We start from the raw sequence: 27922 nt of genomic DNA, 5'->3' as shown, positions 1-27922 counted from the left end.
TCGACGTCGAGCCGGCGCCTGTGGCAGACTCCACGGCGCCGTGCTGGCGCCGGGTCCTTGATTCGTCTCCAGAGGTTCCTTCCTCTCCTGAGGTTTCTCATCTCTTGGTCTCTTCTTCTCCGGAGACAGGACGCCGCATCGTTGCTTTTTCACCGGCGTCTTCCGGGGAGGGCTCCTCATCGTCCCCGAAGCCTCAATCCTCTGACCCTCTTTTCCGCAGCTCACGGTTGGTTTCTCCCCTGGCTTCTCCGATTCCCCCCTCGTCCGTGGATCCTCCACCATTCAGGGGCTGGCTGCTTCCCATAAAGCTGGACTTGGGGACGAACGGCTCAGTTTGCAACCATCACCCACAGAGGAATGGCTTTCTCCCCCGCTGTGCCCTACGGAGGCCAGTGTTGCCTTTGTATGAGCTATTTCCACAGCTGCTGGCCTTTTGTGAATGGGTAACCCCGACACCCTGTTCCCTACAGATAATCTCTTGGAAGTTCTTCACCAGGGCTTTGGTGGACGGGAGCTGTTCCTTCCTTTCGAAGCGTTGCTCCACAACACTCTTTTGGGGGCTTGGGGGCGTCCTACCACGGGTGATCCGGTACCTCAGCTGCTCCTGCATCGCCAACGTCCTGCTCCCCATGACCCAGTCTGCCTTTCCTTCCACCAGCACCAGCAAACTGCAGAACCCACTATCGAGCGGGAAGCGATACCGACTAAACCGGTACCTTTTGCAACCTGCATGTGATCGGATCTCCGACTCTGCCTGGCCGGTCCCGATTCGGGTGACCGTAACCCCTTGAATACCCTGCCCTGAAATGTTATGGTTTTAGAGGCTTACAATTATTAGGCATGTACTTAAATGTCCTGATGATGATCCCTTTGAATTAAAAGTGGGATCGAAACGCCGTCGACCAATTGACGTGCCTTATACAGCGTGTGTGTATATTGTATTAATATTGACTGTAAAGGCACAAGTTAAAATACTTGTTCACATTGTGATTTGTAGAACAACTTGAACTTTATTGCCTAAAGGCCCTTTTTCCTCTCTTTTCACTTTGATTGTACTAAAGTGTTTTGTGTTTAAATGAGGTACAGGCTTGTGTCCCACAACGTGAGTTTGTTGAAGGAAATTTTTCCTCTATCTTTTGATATAAGTAAATACAACACAGCGATATTGTTTATATATTTAAAATCGTCAGAGACTGATCTCATCACACGAGGTAACAGCACCTTGATTTATTTCAGTGAACACGACCCGCGTCAGGGCTGGTCCAGCTTCCACGTCCGTCTTATTAGGAGTATTCAAAGACACGAACGGAACACGAGTGCGGCGTCTAGACGAACGTGTTAATGATAAACATCATATCCGGAATAAATGAACTGCCCTGATGAAGTCTAATTGCATAGACTGCTGTAAATAGACGAAACACGTGTTGGCTAGGGATCTGAGGAGATATTTGTGATTTGAAAAGAACATTAAAGAAGAAGAAATTGATACAAGAGTTTGGAACACGTCATTTTATTCAACTGCTGTTTTGTACACGATTCAGACATGCTTGGGATATATTGTGTTAAAATGTCTTGTGTGTAGTTTACTACATTATTTATGACGTTAGATAGACGTCACTATTATCCCTGGTAGCAACTTTTGATAATTGTTCTTATACCTTTTGACATTTGAGCGCAAGTAAAAAACCTTCTATCTCTTGGTTTTGTTGTAATTTACAATCAGATGGGCCTGCAAATTAATAAACGCTTTAGCAGGCACCCTAAGAGATCATTTAAAACAGTAAACATTCACTGAAAAAATGTATAAATACACTTTTAACAACAATCTTAGGGTTGCCATTACATATTTGCAATGTACACTGGATCACCTCCAGAAGTGGACTCCATCGCAACTTAAGCTGTTTCGAAAAAATGCTGTCATTAGATTAAGTTACACTATCAACACCACCTACTGTTTTCCATTAAAAGCATTTAGGCCCTACTGCAATAGTCTGTCTCTTAAGCAAACCTAAAAATATTTAAAGTTTTCCTTGGATCACAATGTGTGATTATAATGTTAGGACTGGGTATTTTAAATGAGTTTACAAAATGTTGGTATGGTTCAAAACATTCATCTGGAATCAGTGATCTTTTAAATAGGTGTGATGCATGACATAAAACATGGTCTTTTTCTGTGTCTACATGCGACTGTAGTGGATGACAGAAATCGTCTCTTAAAACTCCTGTATTTTAAACATAGATTTTCTTTAATTGGCTGAATTGATATCATTGATAACGACTCTTCTAACTAAGTTAGTGTGCTATAACCTCTTTAAATTCTTTCAAATCTTTTTTAAGATCTTATAATTGTTGGTGTGATTTGTAAATTGTTGGTGCATAATCGCTTTGTAAATATTGTTGATCTCAGTTGAGTACCAGATCAATAAATTATTAGAGATAAGAGTATCCTTTAGAAAGGGCTATACTGAACGTAACTCGTTCATCAGTGCCTCCACCCAGAGCACTCATCCGTGCAGCAGCCCAGCGCCTTATTAATGGTCCTGCACAGCTTGTTAGGAACACTGCAGCTACTTTCCTATTGTTTTGAATGGAATGTGTTTTGTTCTTACCATAACCTCTGATTATTAAGTGGAATCATCTTAATGTTATGGCATTTAACTCACAGAAACAATTACATTTGACCTATTGTAGGAAGGTGCCCCTTTTTGTCTTGGTCACTCCCTCTGTTTGCCAACTGATCATTGTTTTTTGACTGATGTACACTGAGACCCTGCTAACCAGGTCCCAGTGCCATTGCTCTTTCCCTAAAACTGCAAGACATGTTCAATTGTACCACAATTGGCAAGGACTTTGGCACCCCTGTAAGTCCCTAGTAGTAACCCTGGTACCTAGGGCATGGGTACTAAAGACAGTCCCAAAGGGCTGCACCATGTATTATTATGCTGACCTAAGAGACCGAAAACCATGCAGACTGCCATTGCAGACCACGGTGAAAACATGACATGGCACACACCCTGTGTGGCATGCCCACAGTTTTTTATTTTTATTTTTTATTTATTTTTATTGTTATGCACTCTAGCACATATTATACAGTACGTCCTGCTGATAAACAGGAACAAAGTACGCAATCACGTATCTTAGCACACAGCCATTAAGCCCACATCCCCGAGGTCGGGCAGCACTGAAGTATTGAACAGGATAGTGCTGTGCCATTGATAATATAAAGGGAAGACTGCAGTATCTGCAAACTGTGGAAGTAACATCACTTTTGGTATAAACAACCCCCAAACAGTGTGACCCACCAACATGACTCATCTGACATGCCTTACAACCTATCCTACTAGTATACAGTATAGTGACCCAGCGAACGAATAAAAGTTCCAGTCTGCGCGGGCTCAGGTCCTTCATCACCCACTCGACCTACAAGCATCGTACATTTAGGCAGAGCGTGCATGCAAACGATCCGCCTCAAGGTGGGGAGGGCAAGGAACAAGAGAGGGGGAGAAGGGGGGTGAAGCCTGTCCATCCTCGGCCACACGTCCAGTACCCGCTGACTCCTGCCTCCCTCTGTACTCCAAATACAACCCCAGAAATTTTTAGGCCGGCTCTTGAGCGGTAGTAGCTCGCTGTGGTTCTCAGATTGTGTGCAGCAGTATGTCAAATCCCTCGTCCAGTGATCTATCGTTGGAGGGGCCCTCTCATCCAACACATTGCTAAGCACCTCTTAGCCATAAGCAGGCCCACTTCCACTATCCTGCGCCGCGCCTTGGGTAATGGCCTTGAAAAACCAAGCAATGCAAGCACCGGGGATGGTGCGATGTCTGACTCTAGTGTGTTACTCAATTCGCGGAATACCTTGCCCCAAAAAGTCTGCAACCCTGGGCACTCCCACACCAAATGCAGGAATCCAGCATCCGGCATCGTGCACCTCTCACACGACGCGCTGTCGCGCAGTCCAAAACGGTGTAATCTCTCAGGTGTGTGATACACTCTATTTAGATATTTAAAGTGCACCAGGCTGTGCCTGCCGTTCAGAGAGACCGACCTCGTGCTACTGCAGCAATATTGCCACATATCACCTTCAATAGTGATGCCCAAATCTCGCTGCCAGTCAGCGCATGCCCTGTTAGGCCCCGCCTCTCTTTCCGCGATAGCTATCCTGTACAGGACATACACCAACTTACTCGGGGCCTCCGCCTTAATTACATGTGTGAGTTCTAAGACATCAGGGGGTTCCTGCAACTCGTCGCCCAGCTGTTCCCACGATGCGTCCCTAACTCTGTGGTATTGAAAGCTCTGCAATATTGTAGGCCTCGCCTCTTGTGTGGACACTTCCGCCAGGGTTTTTAGGGTTCCATCAAGGAACATATCCCCCATTGTGCGAATGCCCATAGCCGTGCCATCGTTATGTATCCAACTATGGAGTTGCGCCCCCTGCGCCACCTGATAATATAATTAAAAATCAGGGGCACCCAGGCCGCCCATGTAATACGGTAGTATAAGGGTTTTCCATCTCACTCTAGCCGCCTTGCCAGCCCAAGCCAGCTCCACCATCAGCGAGTTCAGGCGGGAAAAAACTTATTTTGGTAATACAATAGGTATGTTCGTAAAGAGAAACAATAGCTGGGGCAAGACCACCATCTTCATGAGTGATATTCTGCCCAGCAGGGAGAGGGGCAGACCTGTCCAAATGGCCACATTGTCTTTGAGGCGCGAGATGGCCCTACCATAGTTCTCACGGAATACCGTCTCCGAATCAGTGTGCAGCTGTATACCCAGATAGCGTATGGGATCAGTGGTCCACTGTAACGGGTACTCCATGTCAATGCTCTCCGTGGCCGGAGTTATAGGGAACGCAATGGACTTAGTCCAATTTACAGACAGTCCGGACAGCGCACCAAATCGAACCACCTCGCGCAGCAGGGGGGCTAAATTCCTCTCCGGCTCCCTGACATAGAGCAGGGTGTCGTCAGCATAGGTGGATATTACTAGTTGGTAGGAGGGAAACTTCAGACCTCTGTGGGAGTGATATTCTCTCATAACCCTTGCCACTGGCTCCGCAACCAGCGCGTACAGCGTGGGCGACAATGTCGAGTGCCCCTACGGATTTGTATCGGGTCTGTGACAAAATTACCTATCTTAATACTGGCCGATGGGTCATTATAGAGCACCGCCACCCTTTGCAGAAATACCGGGCCAAGTCCAAATCTGGTGAGGACTGCTCTCACAAAAGGCAATTCTACAGAGTCGAAGGCCTTCTCCATGTCGAGAAACCCCGACAGTGCCTTCGTCTCTGGGCGAGTGTGATGTAGAGCACCAAAAACTGTGCGAAGATTGTAAGTGATGTTCCTACCCATCATGAACCCAGCTTGTTCCGGTGCCACTAACTCCGGGGCTAACAGCGCTAGTCTAGTCGCCAAAACCTTGGCATAGATCTTAGTATCCACGTTGAGCAGCGACAAAGGCCTGTAAGAGCTGCACTTTTCAGGGGGTTTGCCAGGCTTCGGTATAGCGACAATTAAAGCTTCTCTCATCGTCATCGGCATGTGCCCCGTCTCCCCTATGTCTGCAAACAGCGCCGAGAGGTAGTTTCAGTTTCAGTTACGGCATACAATATATGTAAATCACCCCTACAGCAGGCCTTATAGTCCTAAGGCAGGGTGCATTATGTTACATGTGAGGACATAACTTCATGAGCAAATATGCCCCTATGATGTCTAGTTCAATTACTACATAATACAAGTGAACAGGGAGTCCATCTTAAGTATATGTCCTGGAACTGGTCATTACGTGTTCCCCAGCTACATGATGGGTTTACTGAAACTTATGGCGTGCCGGCTGACTGGTATCTTCCAGCCTGCCAACACAGATAAGTTTCTGACCCCCTGCAGGTGAGAGCCTGTGCTATCAGTGGTCAGAAACAATGCCTTCTCCATTAGGATGGTTAGTGATTTAGCATATCAAGTCCAAAGGCTTCAAAGTCCCTGCCGCGTTTGATATGTGACCCCGACTTCCTCCAGACCTAGAGAATGGCACCAGGACAGGCGGGAAATTAGCATTAGGCATGTTGCAACGCCAGACTAGTCACACCCCTTAGATGGGCAACCCTGCCCGGCTGCTGCTATCCCGACATTCATAAAAACCCAACTTGTTCTACAGCTGTGCATTCTTCTAAAGACTTGGAGGCCTGCCAGCACTTTGCCAGCCAGCCAGCATCTCCCTTGAAGTGGAGGAGCCAATTCCCTGCAGACTACATGTACTGACCACAGCTGCCTGGTCCACCATTTTGCCGACCATCGGTTCCACCGAGGGAGCATCTCAGTAGGAAGAGGTCACTGAGTCTTCCGAGAGCCTCTCTGCACCAATACCCAGGGTATTGGAGCGAGTTGCAAGCACCAAGGCTTATTTGTGTTCTATCAGAACACCACCCCGCCAGAACTTACCTGCATGTCAAGGGACTTCGAGAGAGACCAGCTCCGCACCGAGAGTGGCCCTGCTGTGTTTTCCCTCTTCTGCTCGTGCTCCAAGAACCATGAGAGCCTCTAACTCATCGACCCGCTTGACAAAACACCTCTGTACCCGAGCCCCCCAGCCCAGGCTCAAGTAAACCAACAGTGTGTCTCTGTGGTCCTGAGACCCTCAAGAGTTGAGCCCCCCCTTGGGTTCTGCCAGGCTGGACTGGTCCCCCAGTCCCCACTTGCAATCTTTTTCTTACAGGTACTTTTGCTCATTGACTTTATCTTGTAGCTTTCGAAGCTACCACTGCCAACAGCACCTCTGCACTTGCATTCCCCACAGGACGTAATATTTAATTGCTGGTGTTTTCTTGGACTTTAACCCCTACTTTCCTTAAGTCCAAAAGAATGATCCTGTCAGTAATGTAATTTGCAGGTATAACTATGCAGTGTATGTTTTTCCCATATGATACCATTACTGTGTTCGAAGGCCCATTCCTAACATTTGAAAGCTTTAGTTACTGTATTTCTAAAAGTCGAAAAGTATCTACCCGAATCCAATAATCTTGGTGTCTAAATTAATTGAAAAATCCAAGCTATCTAATTTGTCTCAAATTTCTTCATTGAGTGTGTCTCATTTATTGACTCCATGTGTTCAGCAAATGCCCAACACTCCCCTCTGATAAATGTAAAGCTTCTCGACTACACTACCTAAAATTAGAGCACTTTGGGATTGTTAAGGCAAGCCATGTAAACCAATAAGGGTCGCATGTAATCTCTGCACAGTGTACATCATTTTGGTGCAATGTATAGAGACACCTTTCTACAAGGTTGGTTTGGCAAACAAATTGATTGAAGTAGACCAAAGAGTCTGGAGATGCTTATGGCAAAATTACCTCTACAACAAACATATAGGGGTGCTACCTATTAAATGATATTCACATTTCTGTTAAATAATTTGTATTCAAAAGTAAAACTTGCATTAGAAAAAAAAATGACCTGGTCTTTTTAATAGTATCATTTTGAAATGTATTAATTGTCAACATATTTCTCCTACAGTGTATTGCTCCCCATGACGACTTTCTAATGGTAGAAGACGACTCAGACCTTCTTGAGGTTGGTATCAGCTTTATGAAACATGATCTCATTATAATGTTGTTAGTACCCTCTGCAGTACAGATGCACTAAGTGGGAGTAAATCTTGTCAGTATCATCATACTACATCTGGCCACCCATGAACACAATTCTGTAGTTTAGCATCTTCTGTTGAACGAGTAGAAAAATCAGGAGCACACTAATGAGGCATCACATTCTTATCCTTATAATATATGCATTTAGGTAGGGCTGGGGGTGCGCTCTAGTCGCGCCGCCCTCCCACCCTCCTCACACCATATATAATGTGTCTCCCGGCCAGACGGCGCAGCGGGCTGGCGCAGCGGGCGCGCCGAAGCCGCGCCTAAGCCAAGCCCGTCTGCGCCCGTCCGCGACCGGACGCGGCCCAGGGCCCCAACCCCTGGCCCGGATTGCAGACTCACCTGGAGCAGGAGTGAATTAGTAAGTTTTTCCTCTATTGTGTGCACTCCTGGCCACCACAGCGTAAGGGTAGGGGAGAATGAAGGGTGTAGTCACTGCCAATTCCGCTTCAGCACAGCGCTAGCAGACATCAGGGCTAGCAACTCCTCGCTGTCCTGCGGCCTCATTAATTTGAGGTCGCTTAGCTGTCATAAACACGACGTATATGACCGTCTCATTGATAAACATCCTGATCTGCTGTTTATTACAGAAACTTGGCTTGATGCCAACTCTGATCCCGATATCATTCAGGCCTTACCAGATGACTATCAGATGGTGCGCCTGGATAGACCGGTAGGCAGAGGAGGCGGAATTGCGATCGCCTTTAAACAGCAATGGGCCTGCAAACTAGAACCAGTTAATCTGGCAGGGTGTGAGGCGGGTGTTTTCACCATAGCAATCGACGGGAGCATGACTGTAAAGGGTCTGCTAGTTTATCGCCAACCAGGACCTATGTCCAGATTTAAAGGCAATCTTTTAGAGTGTGTCACAGAAACAGCGATAAGGAGGAACAAGTTTCTATTGTTGGGAGACTTAAACACACACCGGGAAGACTCACTAGACAAAGGAGCGGTGGAGTTCCGGGAAGAACTCCACACCCTACAGCTAGAGCTAAAGGGGCAGCTTCCAACACATAATCGTGGGCATCTGCTAGACCCTATATTTGCCAATTGGGAGGATGTCTTAGTTGCTCCCCCAGTGCCCCTGCCCTGGACAGATCACTTTTTTGTTCCATTCGTTATTCACTTGCCCAAGCATAAAGCTATAGCTCCCACCCCTCTCAACTACCCTCGAAGTAGGTGGGCAAGATTCTCCCTGCTAGAGTTTAATAAGGCTCTTACCGCGGAAGGGCCCCCAGGAGGCAACGACGTGACAACGGCAAATAAATTGCTCAATGACCGCATCACGGCTGCTCTGGACTGCACAGCCCCATTGGGCCGGTCAACCAAAGGTGTCCACAGAGAAAGAACTGCTCCCTGGTTCAGCGAGGCGCTGCACTGCGCCAAAAGGGACTGTAAACGAGCAGAGAGACAATGGAGAGTGGCATATGATGACCGGATGAAAGAGGCCTATCTCACTAAGAGACGTTCCTATCATAACAAAATCCGGATAGAGAAAGCCACATACTATGCAGACAGAATCCACGGGGCAGAGAAATCTGCCAGGGAACTGTTCAGCATATATAAGTCCCTAGCCACCCCAAAAACCTCTACTCAAGTTGAAGACCACTCAGTAGCAGCATGCAATCGCATTGCCAACTACTTTGGAGACAAAGTGTCTAAGATTTATTCTGCTTTTCCCGATATACCACCTGTAGCGGAAGAGCCTGCAGACCCAATAGGAGATGAAGCCGATCAAAATCTGCTACTCAATTTTACTATCCCCTTACCGGAGGATTTAGTTAAAATGTGCAGATCTGTTAAATCTGGCTCCCCTCGAGATCCCGCATCCCCAAAAAGGTTGAGTGACAGTCTGGAGACACTTGAACCCTACATCAGGCACTTGCTAGATGTCTCCTTCCGATCTAGTCCTATACCTGAGGATTGGAAACAGGCTGTGGTGCTTCCCCTCCGCAAGAAGCCCAACATTAGCTTTGAGAAGCTGGACAATCTACGCCCCATTTCTCTGCTGCCTTATTTCTCTAAGGTAGCGGAGAAGGTTGTAAACAAACAGCTAATGAAATATGTGGAGGAAAGCAACCTTCTTCACCCTACCCAATTCGGGTTTCGGCCCCGTCATTCTACGGAGTCTGCCCTTCTCAGGGCTACCGAAACCCTCAGGCAAGGTGCTGACGAGGGACAAACCATGGCTTTGATCCTCTTAGACCTCAGCGCGGCGTTCGACACTGTAGCACACTCCATCTTGCTACAGTGTCTGAAAAAAGGTGGGGTGAGAGGGGCAGCGCTGAAATGGATTTATTCATTTCTTGCAGGCCGAGGCTTCCAAGTGAGGCATGGTGACCATTACTCTGAGCGAATCTCTTTGGACCAGGGGGTGCCGCAGGGCTCGTCCCTGAGTCCAACACTTTTTAATCTTTATGTTGCCCCGATTGCCACCTTAGTAGAGAGTCACGGCCTCCAAATGGTGTCGTATGCCGACGACACGCAGTTGGTCATCTCCCTGTCGCGTGCACCCGGTCTTTCGGCGGACATCTTCAGAGCTTGTATGCAAGATCTAGCTGCCTGGATGTCCGCCAATTTTCTCAAGCTCAACGGAGGCAAGACCGAGGTGCTGGTCGTGGGGGGATGCCAATCGGCGTGGACGTCGGCATGGTGGCCGTCTTGCCTAGGTCCAACACCCATCCCGTGCCAGAAAGCAAAGAACTTGGGCATCTGGTTTGATACTGACCTGTCCTTTGGCCCCCAGATCAATCGAGTGGTCGGATCATGCTTTGGGACCCTCAAAAGTCTCAGGAAGGCATTGAAGTTTTTACCTGTGAGAGCCCGTCAAACCCTGGTGCATGCACTAGTTACATCAAAGATGGACTATGGCAATCTTCTCTATTTAGGGACCTTGGAGAAGAATTTGAGCCGCCTACAGGTCTTACAGAATGCCGCTGCCCGACTAGTGCTTAGACTACCCAGAAGAGCCGCATCCTCAGCGGCCCTCCGGTGTTTGCATTGGCTCTCTATCAGAAGCAGGGTAGAATTCAAAGCACTATGCACGTGCCATCGGATCATCAATGGGAGGTCTCCTCTCCCTTTGAAAGGACTGCTGACGTCTTACGAGCCGTCCCGCTCCCTGAGATCTTCCGGCTCAGGACTCCTGGCTATCCCCAAGGTGTCTAGAGCACGGATGGGCGGAAGATCCTTTAGGTACCTTGCAGCTTCTAGATGGAACAAACTACCCATGGCATTGCGACTAGAACCATCAGAACTAATCTTTAGAGCCAAGCTTAAAACTGCACTATTCGTACAGTAGGGTATTCCGCTTCTGTAGGTTCCAGTAAGTATCTGCTCCTCAGCTCGGGGACACGCCGCTGTGCGTCACCAAGCGCTTTACAAAACCCCCTAAATAGAAAAATAGAAATAGAAAAATAACCTGGCTTTCATCTAGGGAAGGCATTTTTTAAAATCATATTTTCAATTTGGTATTCTAAGATAAAACATTACAAAAGAAGGAGAATTGTATATAAAGGGGAGCAATGTAACAGTCCTGTAAATTATTGACATTTAACCATGTCATACACATAATTTTGACCATTTAGGGCTTGAAAGGAACAATGGCCTTAAGCGTCAAAGCAGTACACAGACCAGAACCCAGTTATGCTAACTAGAAAAATATCAAAAGAGACAAAACAATTTGAAGCTGTTAATAGCCAATTGAGGTACATTGAAATCTGAATGGATTACAACGATCTCAAAGTTAACAGGTCAAAAACAGAAATTCTTGTTCAGGGCCCTAACACTACCTCTCACAATAGTCCAACTATGGCTCCCACCTGCCTTTATCTCCCAAACTATTTTTATGAAATCCAGTTAAGAAATCAGCGATTAACTTGAGGTCCTTCTGTCAGCCATAAGTCACAGATAGGATTCACGCTAAAGGGTACAGTCTTCCATATGAAACTATACTTTATTCTAGAAACCCATGCTGTGGTGTTGTTATTTTATGTTAATGGTCATTTATGAATTGCTCGTACACTGTAATTTCATGGTACTAGATAAATTGGAAGAAACCTGTATGCTGTGCCCTATCTATTAAGCAGATAGGATCACAACAGCTTCCTTAAAGTAATGAGGGCCGATTCAGACTGTAAAGGAAATTATAAGGAATACCAGAATTTATCTAAAAAGCCACCAGTGCCCCTCTGTTTAGAAAATAACCAATTGTAAGGTCCTCTGCCTGACCTACAGTTGCCAGGAAGGCTCTGCCCCAATATACCTGCAAGGCAAAATTAAACATTGCCACCCATTCCACTTGTTGTGCTCTTGGAGAGGGGGGAAACATTCTAGCTGCACCCAGAACCTGAAACAGAGTCCATAAATTTGCATTGAAACCTGGAAAATCCGGAAAATCTTCCATATGCATATCTGCAGCGCCCCTCCCTCCTTCTTCAGGCGCAAATTGAAGATTCACCTATTGCAAAACTATATCATCCTGGCACCCACTCAAGTCCTACCTACACATAAGGACCCTGTACATATCCCTTCGAGTGTCTGAAGGCAAAACTACAACTGTTGCACCCTAACACTGGCCATGTATTTAAATGGTATATGCCCTGGATGCGGCCACGTTGTCATGGCAGTGACTACTGTATATACTATAGTCAACCCCTCTGGCCAGTAATTTACTATTTCTGTACCATTATTTTGTTAGGACTGTTTTACTGTGGCTAAATGTATTTTATGCATTTACCTGTGACTGCTGTCCTTTTAGCTATCCCAGAGGAATTACTTCATCTTTGTTATACAGCTTTAGGTCGGTACCAGGACCAGAACCATCAATCTTTTCATGACTTTATTTTCTCAAGGGTCATTGGTTTAACACAGCAAACCGGATTTAAGATCAAGTGTGCAGTCCATGGCCAAGGACTTTCCTAGCCTATCAGTGTTACTTTTTCAGATATTTTTGGTCAGTTCCAAACCATCATTTTGTAGGTGTGCTAGGGTTACCACCTGATTGGTATTATACTGGCATGACCAGTATTTTTAATGTCCCTGCCAGTACAAAAAATAAGTAAAATAACTTATTTTTTCTCCTTATAGGTACTTACTTTAAACAGTAAATATAAGAAGAAAACACTTTAAAATGTGTTACTACCCTAATGATCCATGACCGTGATTAAAGTAAATAAAGACAGAAAAGCCATGTTAAAATGAATGCAGACAACTTCATTCTTTTTATGTATCATGTCTGGGTCTTTGCATAATCTTAAAATGTGAACAAACAGCCAGTATTTTTCTTATGGTACGGTGATAACCCTAGGGTGTGCTGAAATAATTGGGTTAGCTTGAACCTATTGCTGCACTGCAATTCATCTGTAAACACACTTTGTCTCATTCTGTCCTTGTCAGTCAATCTCCCAGTGTACCTTTATTGAAAGCGACCCACCCCTGCACATTTTGTATAGCTCCTTAGTTTCAAAATATTCTCTGTCTGCTAGGCAAAAATAGTCTACCAGGAGAAATATGGCTTCTAGCATATCAGACGCCTAGCTACTCTTCATTTGTAGCTTGCCTCAATGTAGTTGTACTGGAAACTGGGTGTTGGATACACCAAAGCTTCACATACCCACTAATGATAAGTACTTAATACTTACAAATAGGTCTCCCATCTTAAATGTAAATGTATTGTAAATGTATTGGCATTTATATAGCGCACTACTTACCCGTAGGGTCCCAAGGCGCTTCGACCGCTGCGAAACCCTTCCTGGCTTCCCTGAGAGATGGTCCCTTAATGGGTATCTCCAGGGTGAGACCAGGCATCCCCGGCGGTCTGGTGGGGCCGTTAGTGAAGATGAGGCAAGCTAATGCCCAGAGTTGCCGAGTGTGATCGCTGATCAGAGTGGGCACCGAGGCGAGAGAATTATCGAGTCCGCTGACCCTGGTCCAGAAACCTGCCGCGCCGGGAATCGAACCCTGGTCCCGGGCCGTCCTCTGCTCTCGGGTCTGCCGCCTCTAACCAGTGAGCCACACTACTTCTTAGGGGAGTTATTCCCCTTTCATGTCTTTAGTTTGTATCTAAACTTAAAGAGATCTTGAGATGGGGCAGACATAGTAAATGGTGCAGTGCATCCTTCTGGGCTCTCTTTGTCACCATTGCTGTGATGCTAGGTGTTGGGATGGAAATGTCCCCTGCATGGAAAACAGGTGTGTTCTCCTGCTGAATTCCTGAATGTCTGTATGTGGTACACTGAATTTTAATGTATGACTGTGGCGTCCCACAGGCCCGTCTCTGACTACAAGAGGTCCTGAACTTGCCCTTTAATCTGAAGGTGCTCACCAACAGTACCCTTGTTTCATGTAGTGGATCCTAGAGACTGGATGGTGTTCCTTGACTTGCAGGATCCACATTTCCATGAACCCATCCTCTAGTTCCACAGCCAGTACCTCCAGTTTGTGGTGTTGTACTTCAGCCTTACCGCAGCCCCTTTATTGTTCCCGAAAGTGAGAATGGTAGTTATAGCTCATCTTTGGTAGTTCAGGGCACATGAATTCCCGTACTGTCTGCTGAAGGTGGGCTTGCCACAGTCGCAAACCACCTCCACATGACAATTGCCCTTCTGTCATCCCTGTACTTTTCCGTTAGTGACCCAAAGATCTACCTGACACCAATCCAGAGAATTTCCTTCATAGGGGCTATCCTGGACATGGTGATGGTCATTGCCTTTTGATCGCTGCAGTTATTCCTGGACATTAATGATATGATTCTGTTTTTTCTTTGGTTCCTTGAGTTCCTAGCCTTGCACGTCTCCATTACTCCAACTCCAGATGGGGCATGCGGGCCCTGCAGTGGAGCTTCAGGTTGCAGTGGGCCCAGCACCATGGCTGCCTCACCAACTCCATCCCGATCTTGCAGGACATTTCTCAGGATCTTCTGTTCAAGTAGATGAGTACTAATCTGACCTGCAACAGGTCACTCATTATTTGCCATTCAGGCTTCACATTGGTAGCAGACATGTTGGTGCTGGATTTGAAGGGTCTTTTGGGAGAGGGGAAGATCAGAGGCCTTTGGTTTCCAGCGCAGAGTTAGCTCCATATCAAGCTCTTGGAACTTGTGCAATCTGCTGTTCTTGAAAGCCTTTGTGACAGTCAAGGAGATCCTGGTGCAGTCCTTACAGACAACACCATGTGGCCACCTGTCATATTGCACCACATAGGCCAGACTTTCTAATGTTGTTGGCTCAGCATGGCTTTGCACTGGCCACAGCCAAGGGTTACTAGTTAACAATTTCAGCCTTTTTATGTTTCCCAGATCTACTCTCTTTTTTTAAATAAGCAGTTTTGACGTGTTTTCTGTAAGACGTGACCCACATGTTTTGTTTATAGCCATTTGTCATGCAATAAGGGTACCTAAATCTGGTCCTCGCGTTCCTATTGTACTCTACGTTTGAGGCTATGCACAGTTGCTAATTATGATTTATGAGGACTGTCTTTTATATTGCTATTACTTTTGCGCACTGTGAGTGAACTGCAGGCGTCCTGGTGCAATTTCACTAAACCCCTTTCAAGATGATTTGGTGTTGAGGACTTGAGCTGCCTTCCTGCCAATGGTGCTGTCGCCATTTCATGTTGGTCATTCAATCACCCTGCTGGTATTTTTTGCTTCTCCGTACTCCTGAAGAGAGGAGGAGAGCCTTCATTAACTTGACCCTAAGGAAGCTTTGAGTTTCTACACTAACCACTCAGGAGACCTTTAGGTACATGATGATCTCTTTGTAAGTTTTGCTGAGACTAATTAGGCCAGGGGGTGCAAAAGAAAACACTGTCGAGGCGAATCGGACGTCAACATTGGTGCATACAGTTCAGTTCAAATCACTTTAATCTAACAGAGACTCCTAGCTGCAGATTCCTTACCTTTGAATTTCCCAGGCGTCAGGCTGGATCCGGAAACTTTTGCTGAAAAATACCACTTGCGAGCGACATCGGGTGGCTCCATTCGGCTCTGCATGTCATCAGTGACATCGGTAGCGTCAGTTATGACATCACAGTGCCTATATAGGCGCGCTCCGGGCGCGTGGATGTCATTAAAAAAAATTCTGCGCCAGTTAAGTGCCGATCTGGGAAGAGCTACCCCTCTGCTGCTTTTTGGCAGGCTTTTTTCTTGACCTTTGTCGAAATTTTTGATGACTTTGTGTGCAAGGTATGTTTGATAGAAAGACAGGTTTTAAACTGTGTGGGACTTGTTCCCGCACAATGTCGGTTACCAATCCCCACCGCGTCTGTTTGTGGTGTCTTGAATGCGACCACGATTCAAAGTTGTGTCCAGATTGCCGGGGGATGGCTCCCAAGACCTTGTGGGAGTGGGCATTGACGTTGCTTCTGGCCCGGCATTCAACACGGTTGAGCGAGACTCCGAGGAGGTCACGATCCCATTAGAAGAAAATGATGCTGCGGGATCGCTCTCGGAGCCCCAAGTCGTCTTCCTCCTATTCGAGGTCATCTGGAGACTCAGGGAAGAGGCACAAAAAGAAGTTGTCCAAGCGGACTTCGACTTCACCTCAACTGGTGTCCGTCGTCGAATGAGGTAAGGAGCACCAACGCTCTAGGCACGGTTCTGTGGATCCAGAGTCGACTTCACTCCTCCCTCCATTATAGGGAGCCGGAGCGATTCCCGCTTAAATTAAGGATTTTTACGAGGCCATACGCTGCGTATTTGAGCGGATCGACCCCGTTGGTGAGCCCCCAGGCTCTGCAACCTTCCCCGGTGTCGAACCCGAAGTCAGTGCCGGCGGCTGAGTACTTTATGGACATCCTAGGCTCAGGAGAGGAATGGGAGGAGTCTGAAGGCCCTTTAGAGAACCAGGATGTCTCTGAGGAGACAATGGACTGCTATGGGTAACTTGGGGAAGCCAGTGGTTTGGATACTTCCCCAGACTCTGGCATGCCCTCTCCACCTACAGTGGCTACGGAGGAGAGGGCGTCCTATGCTATGTTGGTTAAGAGGGCAGCTGAGGTCCTTGGACTGGAACTGCCTTCAGTTCAGGTCAGGACTAATTTCCGGACTGAAGTGCTTCAACCTGGTGTTTCCGCCTCTGAAATCCTTTTGCTCTTTAATTAGGCACTTAGGGACGTCCTACTAGGAACTTGGGCCAAGCCTAGTGCAGGGGCTCCTGTGAAGCGTGCAATTTCTGGATTGTGCTTGTGGCCATACTGGGGGCAGTATCAACAGCGGAGACCCCTAACAGACCATCTTTGTGACCTGGGAGCGTTTCGGCTCGGTCACCTCGCCTGGGGGAGTGTCACAGACGGCGCCTGCAGAGGGGAGCGGGACTGCGAGGTCCAGCAGTGCTTGCGCCGTCCACCGCGCGCACCTGGTTCCTCTTCCCACCCCCTCCTCCCTCTGACCTTCCTGGACGCTACAAAACTCCTCGCGGCCCCCGCTGGCGCGGGAGCCGCTCGTGAAGCGTGCAATTTCTGGATTGTGCTTGTGGCCATACTGGGGGCAGTATCAACAGCGGAGACCCCTAACAGACCATCTTTGTGACCTGGGAGCGTTTCGGCTCGGTCACCTCGCCTGGGGGAGTGTCACAGACGGCGCCTACAGAGGGGAGCGGGACTGCGAGGTCCAGCAGTGCTTGCGCCGTCCACCGCGCGCACCTGGTTCCTCTTCCCGCCCCCTCCTCTCCTTCTCTATTTTAATCCCGCCCTGAACGCGAACGCGGGACGCGCGCGGACGGAGAAGCGGGCGAAGACCGGGCCAAGAGCGGGCCCGTTTGTGCCCGTTCGTGACCAGGAGTGACCGGACCGGACTACCCCTCTAACCTGGGTAGGTCCCTCCCTTCCTATCGGGGGCCATGGCTGGAAGAGAAACCAGGATTAAATCATCTCTAACTGGAAGTCTCTCAACCGCAGGAGGTATGGAGAAATTTCTCATAAGGGCTAACAATATCATAGACAAGGAGATTGTCATCCTGGAAAAACCTCTATCAACTGAAATTATTTCCCTTAAACGTTCTTCCATAGGGCCTCTTGCCAATGCCAAAACACCCAACAGAAATAGTGATCAATCTGCCATCTTGGAGGCAACACCCCCGCCAAGAGAAGACCCTGGCACTTTGGCTACCACAATTGAGACTGTCGCAGACATTAACTATGTCCCCGAAAGCGGTAATGTTTCTCTTTTGTCCCACCTTGAAGAGAGCATTATCCAAACTAAGAGTCAAGGGGAGAGAGAATGGGCAATTAAGAAACGGAAAAGAGTGTATAATAAAAAAGAAACTAAAATGGGAAGGTCTGTAAAATCAGCTAAAATGCGGGGCGAGCCACCCCCGATTACCAACCCCCATGATGTCACCCCCCCGGGTAGTGAGGTATCTATGGAGTGGGCTGTGGCTTTACTCAAATCAATTATTTCACCACTAGAGGCAAAACTGGATAGGTTAAATTCTAGAATATCCAACATAGAGAAAACCACTGCCTCTATTCTAGCTACTTTTAGTAATCTCCAAAGTCAAATCACCCCGCCCACTGTCCCACCACCTCTGGTCCTTCTACCTTCAAATCCGAACCAACCTACCATTCCCCCATCAAATAATAGTATACCGACCCTCTCCTTGCCTAGCAATACAATCGCTGAGCATGTGGCGAGTCATCAACCCAGTCAATCTAATCCCCCAGCTCACACGGATGGGGCAAATCAGGGATCCCCGGCCAAGGTATACAATACTCCTAGACCTAGACGGCCTGATCTTCCACCAGAGGCTAACCGGTTCACAGTCATCCTAGCTGGAGTACCTCCATTAGAAAATGGGGAGACAGAAACTTTTAGTTTCCTAAAAAGCAAGATAATCAAATGGCTTAATTGGAATAGACCCCTCCCGACCCATTTACACAATGAAATCATCATGGTCAGGAGGGTTCCCTGGATAGGTAGGACTCCAAAAAATATCAATGGAGACTGCATAACCGTTAGCTTTAGAGATCCCCGTACGGTATCCCATATATGTGCAGGCTTCAACAGATCCTTCGACTCCACCATCCAGACCCTTCCAGTTTCCCACTTCTTCCCACCAACCAACAATCACCACCAATCGAGAAGAGGGGACTGGACTGTTGTGGAACGTAGGGGCAGGCAGCGACCTTACGATACCAGACCACCTAGACAACCCCAATACGAGCCCCAATTCCACGCCTTTATGGATTATAACCGCTATGGTTGCCTAGAAGGCCTGGAGGGAGTTGACTGACTACACCCTGGTTCCTCTCCCCCAGAGCCGACTCCTGCCCCAGTAAACATTGAAGTCCCATCTACTGTTAAACCAACGACCCAATGCATGGAAAGCGCCCCCAACCCGACATCTATTCCACCTATTGTCCTGAGGGCGGGTCTTCCTGTACCCCATGTGATGGTTCTTTCCGATGTGGGTCATGTAACTCCTTCCACCGTAGATACCCCCATTGATATGGTACAAACTCCCACCGATGTGGACCCTGCAACTTCGTCCATCACAGTTATCCCCACTGATTTGGTGCGGGCTCCCACCGATGGGGGCAATACAACCTTTCCCATCACAGCTATCCCCACCGATACAGTACAGGCCCCTAGGCCAAAAGGATATTCAATGGCGAGTTGGAATATCGCAGGGTGGCGGCAAAAAGTTTCAGCCCTGGGTTGGAGGGAGCTTATCAGGGACTTTGACATTTTGTGCCTGCAAGAAACGTGGTCAGTGGAAGATATCCACTTTGATGGTTTTGTTTCCTACAATAGTAATGCTGTGGAGTCTGTTATGGGGAGGGCTAAAGGCGGATTATTGATTCTACTATCTGTACACCTCCCTATCCATGTTAGAGAAAGCCATTTAGTGGGGTCCCATTCGCAGATACTGGAAATAATGGTTAGCAGGGATAGAAATATTCTATTGATCAACCACTATAATAACATCTTTGACCCTTCCAGTACCACTGTTGTGGATGAACTTGAAACTGTTATAGATTCAATTCTCTGTAAATCTGCCATATCCTATGATATAATTTGGGGGGGAGATTTTAACATCAAGACTTGCCCTCTCTCTTATACAACTGCATGTGGATATGGTGGGGATAATGGGGAGTATTTATTACATTTTCTACACTCCCCCTATGGTACTTCCCTTAACAACTTGATGTTAAAGTATGACGTGTCCATCCACCAACATGCCCCTGACAACGAGGGTAATTTGGCCCCTACTTTTACGGGGAGAAATACTGTTTCTATTATTGATTTTTTGCTCATCTCCACCCGGATAGTTCCGCATTGTACGGTCCCGCATATCCTGGACCTTGGACTGAGTGACCACAACGCACTAACTATGTCCATCCTCTGTGAGATTACTAGGAAGGTATTTTCTGGTAGGGTTGTCGATGACATTATCCCATGCAGGCCAAATGGGATACGCATTAAGTGGTGTGGGGAAAAATCCGAGACATTACACCATAGTGTTGTGAAAGCTGGCCTAAATGTGATACTTTGCTGTCTTGAAACCGATGCCCCACCTGAATATTCCATAAATAACTTCGAGAAATTGGGCACCATAATCAAGCAAACCCTCACCACCAAGAAGGCCCCAATTAAACGGGAAACACTGGGTTGGTTTAATCAGGCGTGCACTAGGGCGTTAAAAGCCCTTAAGCTTGCTCTTTCCACTAATCCCAGAGATAGGGAAGCAGTTATACTCCTGAGGGCTAATTATAAAAACGAATTGAAACTCAGGAAACAAGAACTTAGAGAACTGGCCTGGGAAGATCTGAATAAAGCTGCAGCCCTCCGGGACAGCAAGCTGTTCTGGACCACTATCAACAGCCCATTCCTTCAAAAGGAAGAATTTCCAGTCCTTACTGCCCAAGTAAGCGAAGACAGCTGGGTGCTACACTTCACAGGGATTTTTGATCCAACTGGAGAGCCTAATGAAAATTTCTGTAACAATCTTATCACCCCAGTTGAAACCCCGAGAATCACGATCAATGAGGTGGATATGGCTATAAAGAATAGTAAAGGGGGAAAGGCACCTGGCCCAGATGGGGTGCCAATTGATCTTTATAAACATGATCTGGCCCTTTGGAGTCCATTATTAACCATAGCATTTAATGCCGCTGTGGATAACAGGACTCCCTCAAGCTGGGGTGAATCCATTATAATTCCAATCTACAAGAAGGGGGATAGAGGAGAGGCTAAGAACTACCGCCCTATCTCCCTTCTGGATTCCTCATTAAAAATCTTGAGTAGGGTCTTGTTAACTCGATTGGAAGACTGGGCCTCAGATAACCATATCCTCGCCCCATCCCAATATGGCTTTAGAAAGAGCCTTGGTACTATTGAACAATGTATTAATCTGAACCTTTTAATTGGTAAATATACCAAGGCCAAACCGGGATCACTATACCTGTGTTTTGCGGATCTTTCTAGTGCCTTCGATTTGGTCGACCATGCCTTGTTATGGTCAACCTTATTGGGCATGGGGGCCCCCCCTGACATTATACACTTTTTAGCCAGACTTTACTCCAACCTATCGGCCCAAATCCGTTATGGCCCAGCGGGGGAGTGTACACGAAAGATCAAGGTAAGATCTGGCATCCGACAGGGATGTGTTCTGGCCCCGTTGCTTTTCTCGCTCTTTATTAATTCAGTTGAGCAAGATTTAAAGCAAATCCAAGCTGATGCCCCCCAAGTAGGAGGCCTTCCCATACCGGTATTACTTTATGCCGATGACACTGTCTTACTTTCCAGGACCCCTATAGGCCTTCAAAAATTGATGAACGGGTTTTATGATTTTATTCAGAGGAAGAAACTAAAAATCAATAACTCCAAAACCTTTGTTCTGGTCTGTGGCAAAAAGTCAAAACTTCTTAAACTCTTCTGTTTTAATGTAAACCATATTGAGACTGTTGCCAATTTCTGCTATCTGGGGGTTACTTTCAATAACAGAGGTTCCTGGGCACCAGAGCAGACAAATGTTAAAGCTAGAATGGGGAAAGCATCCCTAGGCGTCTTCCGCTTTGCTTCTAAAGTGGGAAGCCGCCGCATTGTAGATATGCTGAATATTTACAAGCACAGGTGTATATCAGTAGCATTGTATGGTTCTGGGGTGTGGGGACATAGCAATGTAAGGGCCCTGCAAATTATGGAAAACATGTTCCTCAAACGGTTGCTCTGCCTTCCATCTTCGGCATCCACTGTTTTAACACACACGGAACTAGATCTGGACTACTTATCTGATCTAACAGGACTAAGGCCACTGTTGGTCTGGAAATCCATTTTCACCAAGATGGAAACTGCCTTTACCAAAGACATTATTAAGGACTGTCTACTTCTGGAAAAAGTTTCAAATATTTCTTGGTTAAAATATGTGATTTCTACTGTTAAGGATCTGTTTGATATGGATGTGCGTAATGACCCTATTTGTTTGAACTCTCTGACCAAACAGGAAATCAAAAATGAATATTTGAGGGTCAAATCCGATCAGCGGAAAAATGCAACCAAAGAGTATTCTACTCATGTTTTCCACTATTCTTTGAAAGAAGACAGACCTGGTATACCTATGTACCTTAATGTTATCCATAGACAGTCCCATCAATTTGTACTTTCAAGATTGAGACTAGGTATAGTACATAACCTGGTTGCCTTCCCCACAATGAAATGTCACTCGGTTACCCCTTGTCCGTGTGATGGTTTAACTAAGCAAAGCACACCGCACTTTCTTCTACTCTGTCCTTTGTATAAAGCCCAGCGTATTTGCTATCTTAAACCTATGTTTTTGAAATATTCTACGTACACTACAGGGAATGCAATGAGGCTATTATTCTCACTTGCGAGCCCAGATTTATGTTTCTTTACTGCTACTTTTATTTTGAAATCAATCTCAGTAAGACTAAGTATGGTTTTCCCATAATTTTATGTACAGTAATTCCCACATTTTATGCCAAATTTTTCTTGCCAATCAATCTCATTTGTACCCCCCCCTTCCCGGGGCTGTATCTTTTTTTCTGAATGTATTCATGAATGTGTAATGTTTTAACTGTATACTTTTATGATGTTTTTTTAAACAATCGAATAAAGTTTATAAACTGAAACTGAATAGGATGATTGCACGCCACCATCGCCCTGCACCAGGCGACCTAAAGTTCCTCAGCCAACATCCTACCCCAGAAAGTATGGTGGTGCAGGCCTCCACTTCCCAGGGTGCATTCCCTTCTGCCCCTCTGGATAGGGAATCCAAGAAACTGGATTCATTGGGGAAGAAGATGTTTTATTCCTCCAGTCTGGCATTGCTGTAGGTGAATACAGCATGCTTATTGGGCCGATTCTCCCACTCTCTTTGGGAGACGGTTGCGTAACAAGTCCCGGAGGAGGCCCAAGCTGTGCTATCCCAGGCTATCAAGGAGGGGAGAGATGCTGCAAAATTCACCAGATACAACCGATTCGCTGGGTAGGTCTATTTGATGGACATGCCCTTTGATGGAACCCACCTTTTTGAGGAAAAGGCTGACTCAGCCCTGGTCAGGTTCAAGAACTCTAGAGCTACAGCCAGATCCATGGGTCTCTCATCCATTCCTCGTGGCCAGTTATCCTTTCACCCCTTTCATGGCAACGGAAAGGGGTTTCCAGCCATGTCAGCCCTATCCTAGCCACCGTCCTGCACAGACTGCCAAAGCCATGCGTGTATGTAGACACTGTACATTCAGTCCGCGGAATGGAGGTTGGAAGTCGTCTGCCCCACTACCCCCAGCAACGGCAGCCTCCAAGCACTCCTAGGCTGATTCTGCAGGACCGCACTACTCTAGTGGGCTAGAGAATTTGTCATCATCTCCTCCGCTGGAGATCTATCTCAACAGACAAGTGGGTCTTGCAGATCGTCCAGGAGGGCTATTCTCTTCCTTTCCTTTCTTTTTCTCCTACTATTCTGCCAACTCAGGAACGGGTGGCAGAGGATCACTTAAAGCTGCTTCAAGAGGAAGTTACGGCTCTTTCAGCCAAAGGAGCTATGGATAGGGTTCCATTTTCAGAAGTAGACAGTGGCTGTTATTCCCGCTACTTTCTGATTCTGATGAAGAACAAGGGATTTTGGCCCATTTTGGATCTTCGGACCGTCATTCTCTTACTCAAAAAGGACAAATTCATAATGCTCACATTGGCTCAGGTCTTGTCTGCCCATGTAAGGAGCAGGTATTCCTGTGGGCTTAAGGGTTCTCTGAAGGCAAGGTCACTAGAATGGGCAGGGCTGTTGCTTCAGCTACAATTGTGCTGACATGAACGAGGGACCTCGATCGTCCCGTCTAGTCAGGATGTACTCATGGAATACATGCTCCTTACACGGGGGCACTTGCCCTGCTGTACTGATCCATGGTTGCCAGCCCTTCACCCCGTTTCTCACTCTGGGTACCCGGCTGGGTCCAGTGTGAGTATTCCTTTACTTTTTTCTGCTCACTTGACCGGTGCCTCACATCTTTCACGTGGCTGCGCAATACCTCCTTGTATTCAGATGTCCCTACAACCATAGGTCCTGAAGATACCCTACATCTTTGAACGGTCTAAACGTCGTCGACAATTGAGCAAAACGAACCATTATGACTAGCACTGACTATTGTATGCAGTGGCTGTGATTATTACATACTTGTAGATGGTCGTCTTTCAAAATGTATATGTATATGTCACAAACTCACTAACCCTCTTTTGTTTGTTTTGGTTCCATTTACACTGGGGACACTAAGCACTATCTGAAAAAACTTGTTTGATATTTGTACATATTTATATACTTTTCATAAAATATGTAAAAAAATTGTTGTATACACAAACGGAAGTGTTTTTGGTCTCCTTTCCATCTGACACCTTAGTAACCCATAACTATTGCGATTGCGCACAGTATTATCAATATAGATAAGTACTTTCCCACAGGAACCACTGTTTCTGTCGCACATAATTTACCCAGGTTCCAAGTGAGTAGGGTGTCTCTTGTCCTTGTTTGCAACATTTTTAGGTTCCAGAGGGCACAGCATCAGGGAAATCTCACCGATGTGGTTCAGATCTCGGAAGGAACTGCGGAGGATCTGCAGCGGTGGTTAACAAACCGATATTGGGTCAAAAGCAGACCTCTCTCCCTTCCCCAACCGGATCTTACAATTGTGACGGATGCGTCACTTTTGGGATGGGGCGGCCACTTGGAAGAGTTGGAGATCAGGGGTCACTGGTCTCCGGTGGAGACGGGACTCCACATTAACGTGTTGAAAGCATTCCTTCCCTCTCGCAAGGGGAAGTTGGTGCAGGTGTTCACAAACAACACCACCGCCATGTGGTTCTGCAACAAGCAAGGTGGGGTGGGGTCATGGACCCTTTGTCAAGAGGCCCTGCGTCTCTCGACGTGGCTGGAACATCAGGGCATAACACTGATGTTCAACACCTGGCAGGTTCTCTGAACGCCAGGGCAGACGATCTCAGCCGTCGATGCCTAGCGGATCACGAATGGTGCCTCCAGTTGGAGGTGGCGCAAGGTCTCTTTCAGCAGTGGGGAGAACCTTGGTTAGATTTGTTCGCTTCCGAAGAGACACGCAATGTCAGCAGTACTGCACACTGGAGTTTCCATGACGGGTATCGCTCGGTGACACATTTCGTCTCGAGTGGAGGTCAGGCCTATTATACGCCTTTCCGCCCATACCACTCCAGCCCAGAGTTCTGAAGAAGATCAGGAGCGACCGGGCCCAAGTCATCCTTGTGGCGCCGGACTGGGCAAGGAGAGTCTGGTATCCAGAGGTTCTGAGCAGGAGTGTCGATCCTCCGATCAGGCTGCCCCTTCGGGAGGATCTTTTGTTGCAGCAGCAGGTGAGGGTTATTCACCCAAACCTGTCAACTCTGTGCCTCCATGCGTAGAGACGGAGCTGTGGCAGTTGATGGCTTTTGACCTTCCTCCCGAGGCCTGTAATGTTATTCTGGCGGTCAGGCGGCCCTCCACTAAGTCAGTATACGCCTGTCATTGGCAGAAATATGTATTATACTGTACTGTACGGTCTATTGACCCTCTTTCTGCTCATCTTTCTACTGTAATTTTATTCATTCTGACCCTTGCCCAGCAGGGCTCTGCTTTGGGAACTCTCATGGGTCACCTGTCTGTCTGCTTTTTTTGTGGCTGTCAGACCAACCTTCTCCCTTTAAATCTCCTATTGTAAATAGGTTTCTAAAAGGGCTGGTTTACTTGTTTTCACCCACGCCCTTTATTATGCCACAATGGGACCTTAATTTGGTCCTCACTTTTTTGGTATGCTCTCCTTTTGAGCCTTTGCACAATTGTCCCCTCCGGCTGTTGACCATCAAAACAGCCTTCTTAGTGGTGATTACATTGTTCCCGAGGGTGAGTGAGTTACAGGCATTGTCCAGCTTGCCTCCTTATTTTTTGTCTTTTCAGGACAAGGTGGTGCTTCGCACCAGGTCTTCTTTTTTACCAAAGGTTCTGACCCCTTTCCATCTGGGTCAGTCTATCACTTTGCCCACCTTCTTTGCTCCCCCACATCCCTCTAAGAAAGAGGAGCGTCTCCACCGTTTGGCCCAAAAAGAGCATTGTCGTACCTTAACCGGACAAAAGAGTTCCGGTGGATAACCAACTCTTTGTGGGGTTTGTGGGAGGGAAAGGCAGTGCAGGGAAGGACCATCTCTCGCTGGGTTGTTCTCTGTATTAAAATGTGTTATTCCTTGGCGAAGAAGCAGCCCCCTGAAGGATTAAGGGCCCATTCCACCAGGGGAAAGGCTGCGACTACAGCCTTGGCACAGGGTGTCCCAGTCCAAGACCTCTGTCAGGGCATCATTGCACACGTTCAACAAACATTATTGGCTGATGGTCAAGTGCGCAGGGACTGACACTTTGCCTGCTCATACCTGCAAGACTTTTTAGTCTAGCCCATGAGTCCGCAACCCACCGCCGGGATGCTATGGCTTGGGTATCTGATTCAAAGGTAAGGAATCTGCAGCTAGAAGTCTCTATCAGATGAACAAGTTACTTACCTTCGGTAACGCATTATCTGGTAGAGACTCTAGCTGCAGATTCCTTACAGCCCCACCCATGCCTTCATGCTTTATGGACTGCTGTTGCAGATCTAGGGTTTCTCCCCTTTCAGGGCCCAAGTTTTGCACATGTTTACCTCAGTCACTTTGTGGCTCTGTGCTTCTGGCATGGAAAAACGAAAAGTACTGATGTCCACGTGCCTGGGTGGCGCCTATGTAAACACCTCATCATAACCGACGCCACCAATGTCATCGACAACACGCGGGCCCAAATAGAGCCATTGGACTCAGCAAAAGTTTCCGGATCCAGCCTGACGTCTGTGAAATTCAAAGGTAAGGAATCTGCAGCTAAATAGAGTCTCTACCAGATAATGCGTTACCGAAGGTAAATAATTTGTTCTTTTGGCCGCCAGCACCATAAAAGTACAGACAATATAAAAGATAATATAATGGATTAAAACATGCACAAAAAGGTTTTACAAGCAAGACTTAAATGAAAGAACAGAGTACAATATATAAAACAAGGTTTACATGAGCATGTGTGTAAAAATCATACATCATCCTAACGCCCATTAGATATGTAGGCAATACATATGACTGCCAGAGAGAAAAGGAGAACCTGTCTACTGGGCATTTAGAAAACAGTACAGCAAGGTAAGGCCAGGTAGGAAATCTGGGCAAAGTCAAGTAACAGAGAGAGGAAGAGCCTTCCTTCAGAGCACCCACATAGCACCCAGGAATTACTATTACAGGACGACGGTCAGCCCTGAGGATGCGATGGGTGACCGAGTGGGTACGTACACCAAGTAACCTGCATATAGGGCTAACCTAGTGCAAAGAGGAGAGGCAAAGCCTGGGCACACAAATAGAATATGTGGGATGCTCTCTTCTGGAGATTTACAAGCTGGACACATAGTGACTCCCCCTATAACCCAGCTTGAGGTGAATACTCTGAGGGGTAAGGTGCTTACGCAAAACTGGAAGTATAACTTCCAGTCCAGTACACCTGACACCAGATTCCAGAATGGCTCAGACCCATAAGTGGACTTGAAGTCAGTGAAGTCATGGGCAAGTTTGGAGCAAACTTTAGGAAAGTAGGATCTGCTTTAATGGTTAACCCCACTTTTTGTTGGTTTCAGTATGTTTTTTTACTAGTCTGACTGGGTTCCTGCTAATCAGGACCCCAGTCACTATGCTTCCTCTCTAAATTCAACATGGAGAGTACTTCTGTACCTCCACAATTGGCTACTGGTGTCCTCCTGTAAGTT

At 47.0% G+C, this 27922-nt stretch overlaps 1 protein-coding gene across 3 annotated transcripts in view; it reads left to right on the top strand.

Annotated features, from left to right (window-relative positions):
- PARP4 (poly(ADP-ribose) polymerase family member 4) overlaps positions 1–27922 on the top strand; it is a 1988214-nt gene that overhangs the window by 1436430 nt on the left and 523862 nt on the right. For 2 of the 3 annotated variants that reach the window (XM_086935217.1, XM_086935219.1), the window contains one exon: positions 7515–7571. In XM_086935217.1, coding sequence (XP_086791343.1) covers positions 7515–7571 — 57 coding nt within the window. Of the gene's footprint in view, positions 1–7514; positions 7629–27922 lie in introns of all 3 variants that reach the window. The other variant, XM_086935220.1, reaches the window with a different exon arrangement.

This window comes from Lissotriton vulgaris, chromosome 8 (assembly GCF_964263255.1).
Source record: "Lissotriton vulgaris chromosome 8, aLisVul1.2, whole genome shotgun sequence".
Taxonomy (NCBI): Eukaryota; Metazoa; Chordata; class Amphibia; order Caudata; family Salamandridae; genus Lissotriton; species Lissotriton vulgaris.
Note: the sequence above shows the minus strand (reverse complement) of the source record. Positions and strands in the feature narration are given on the sequence as shown.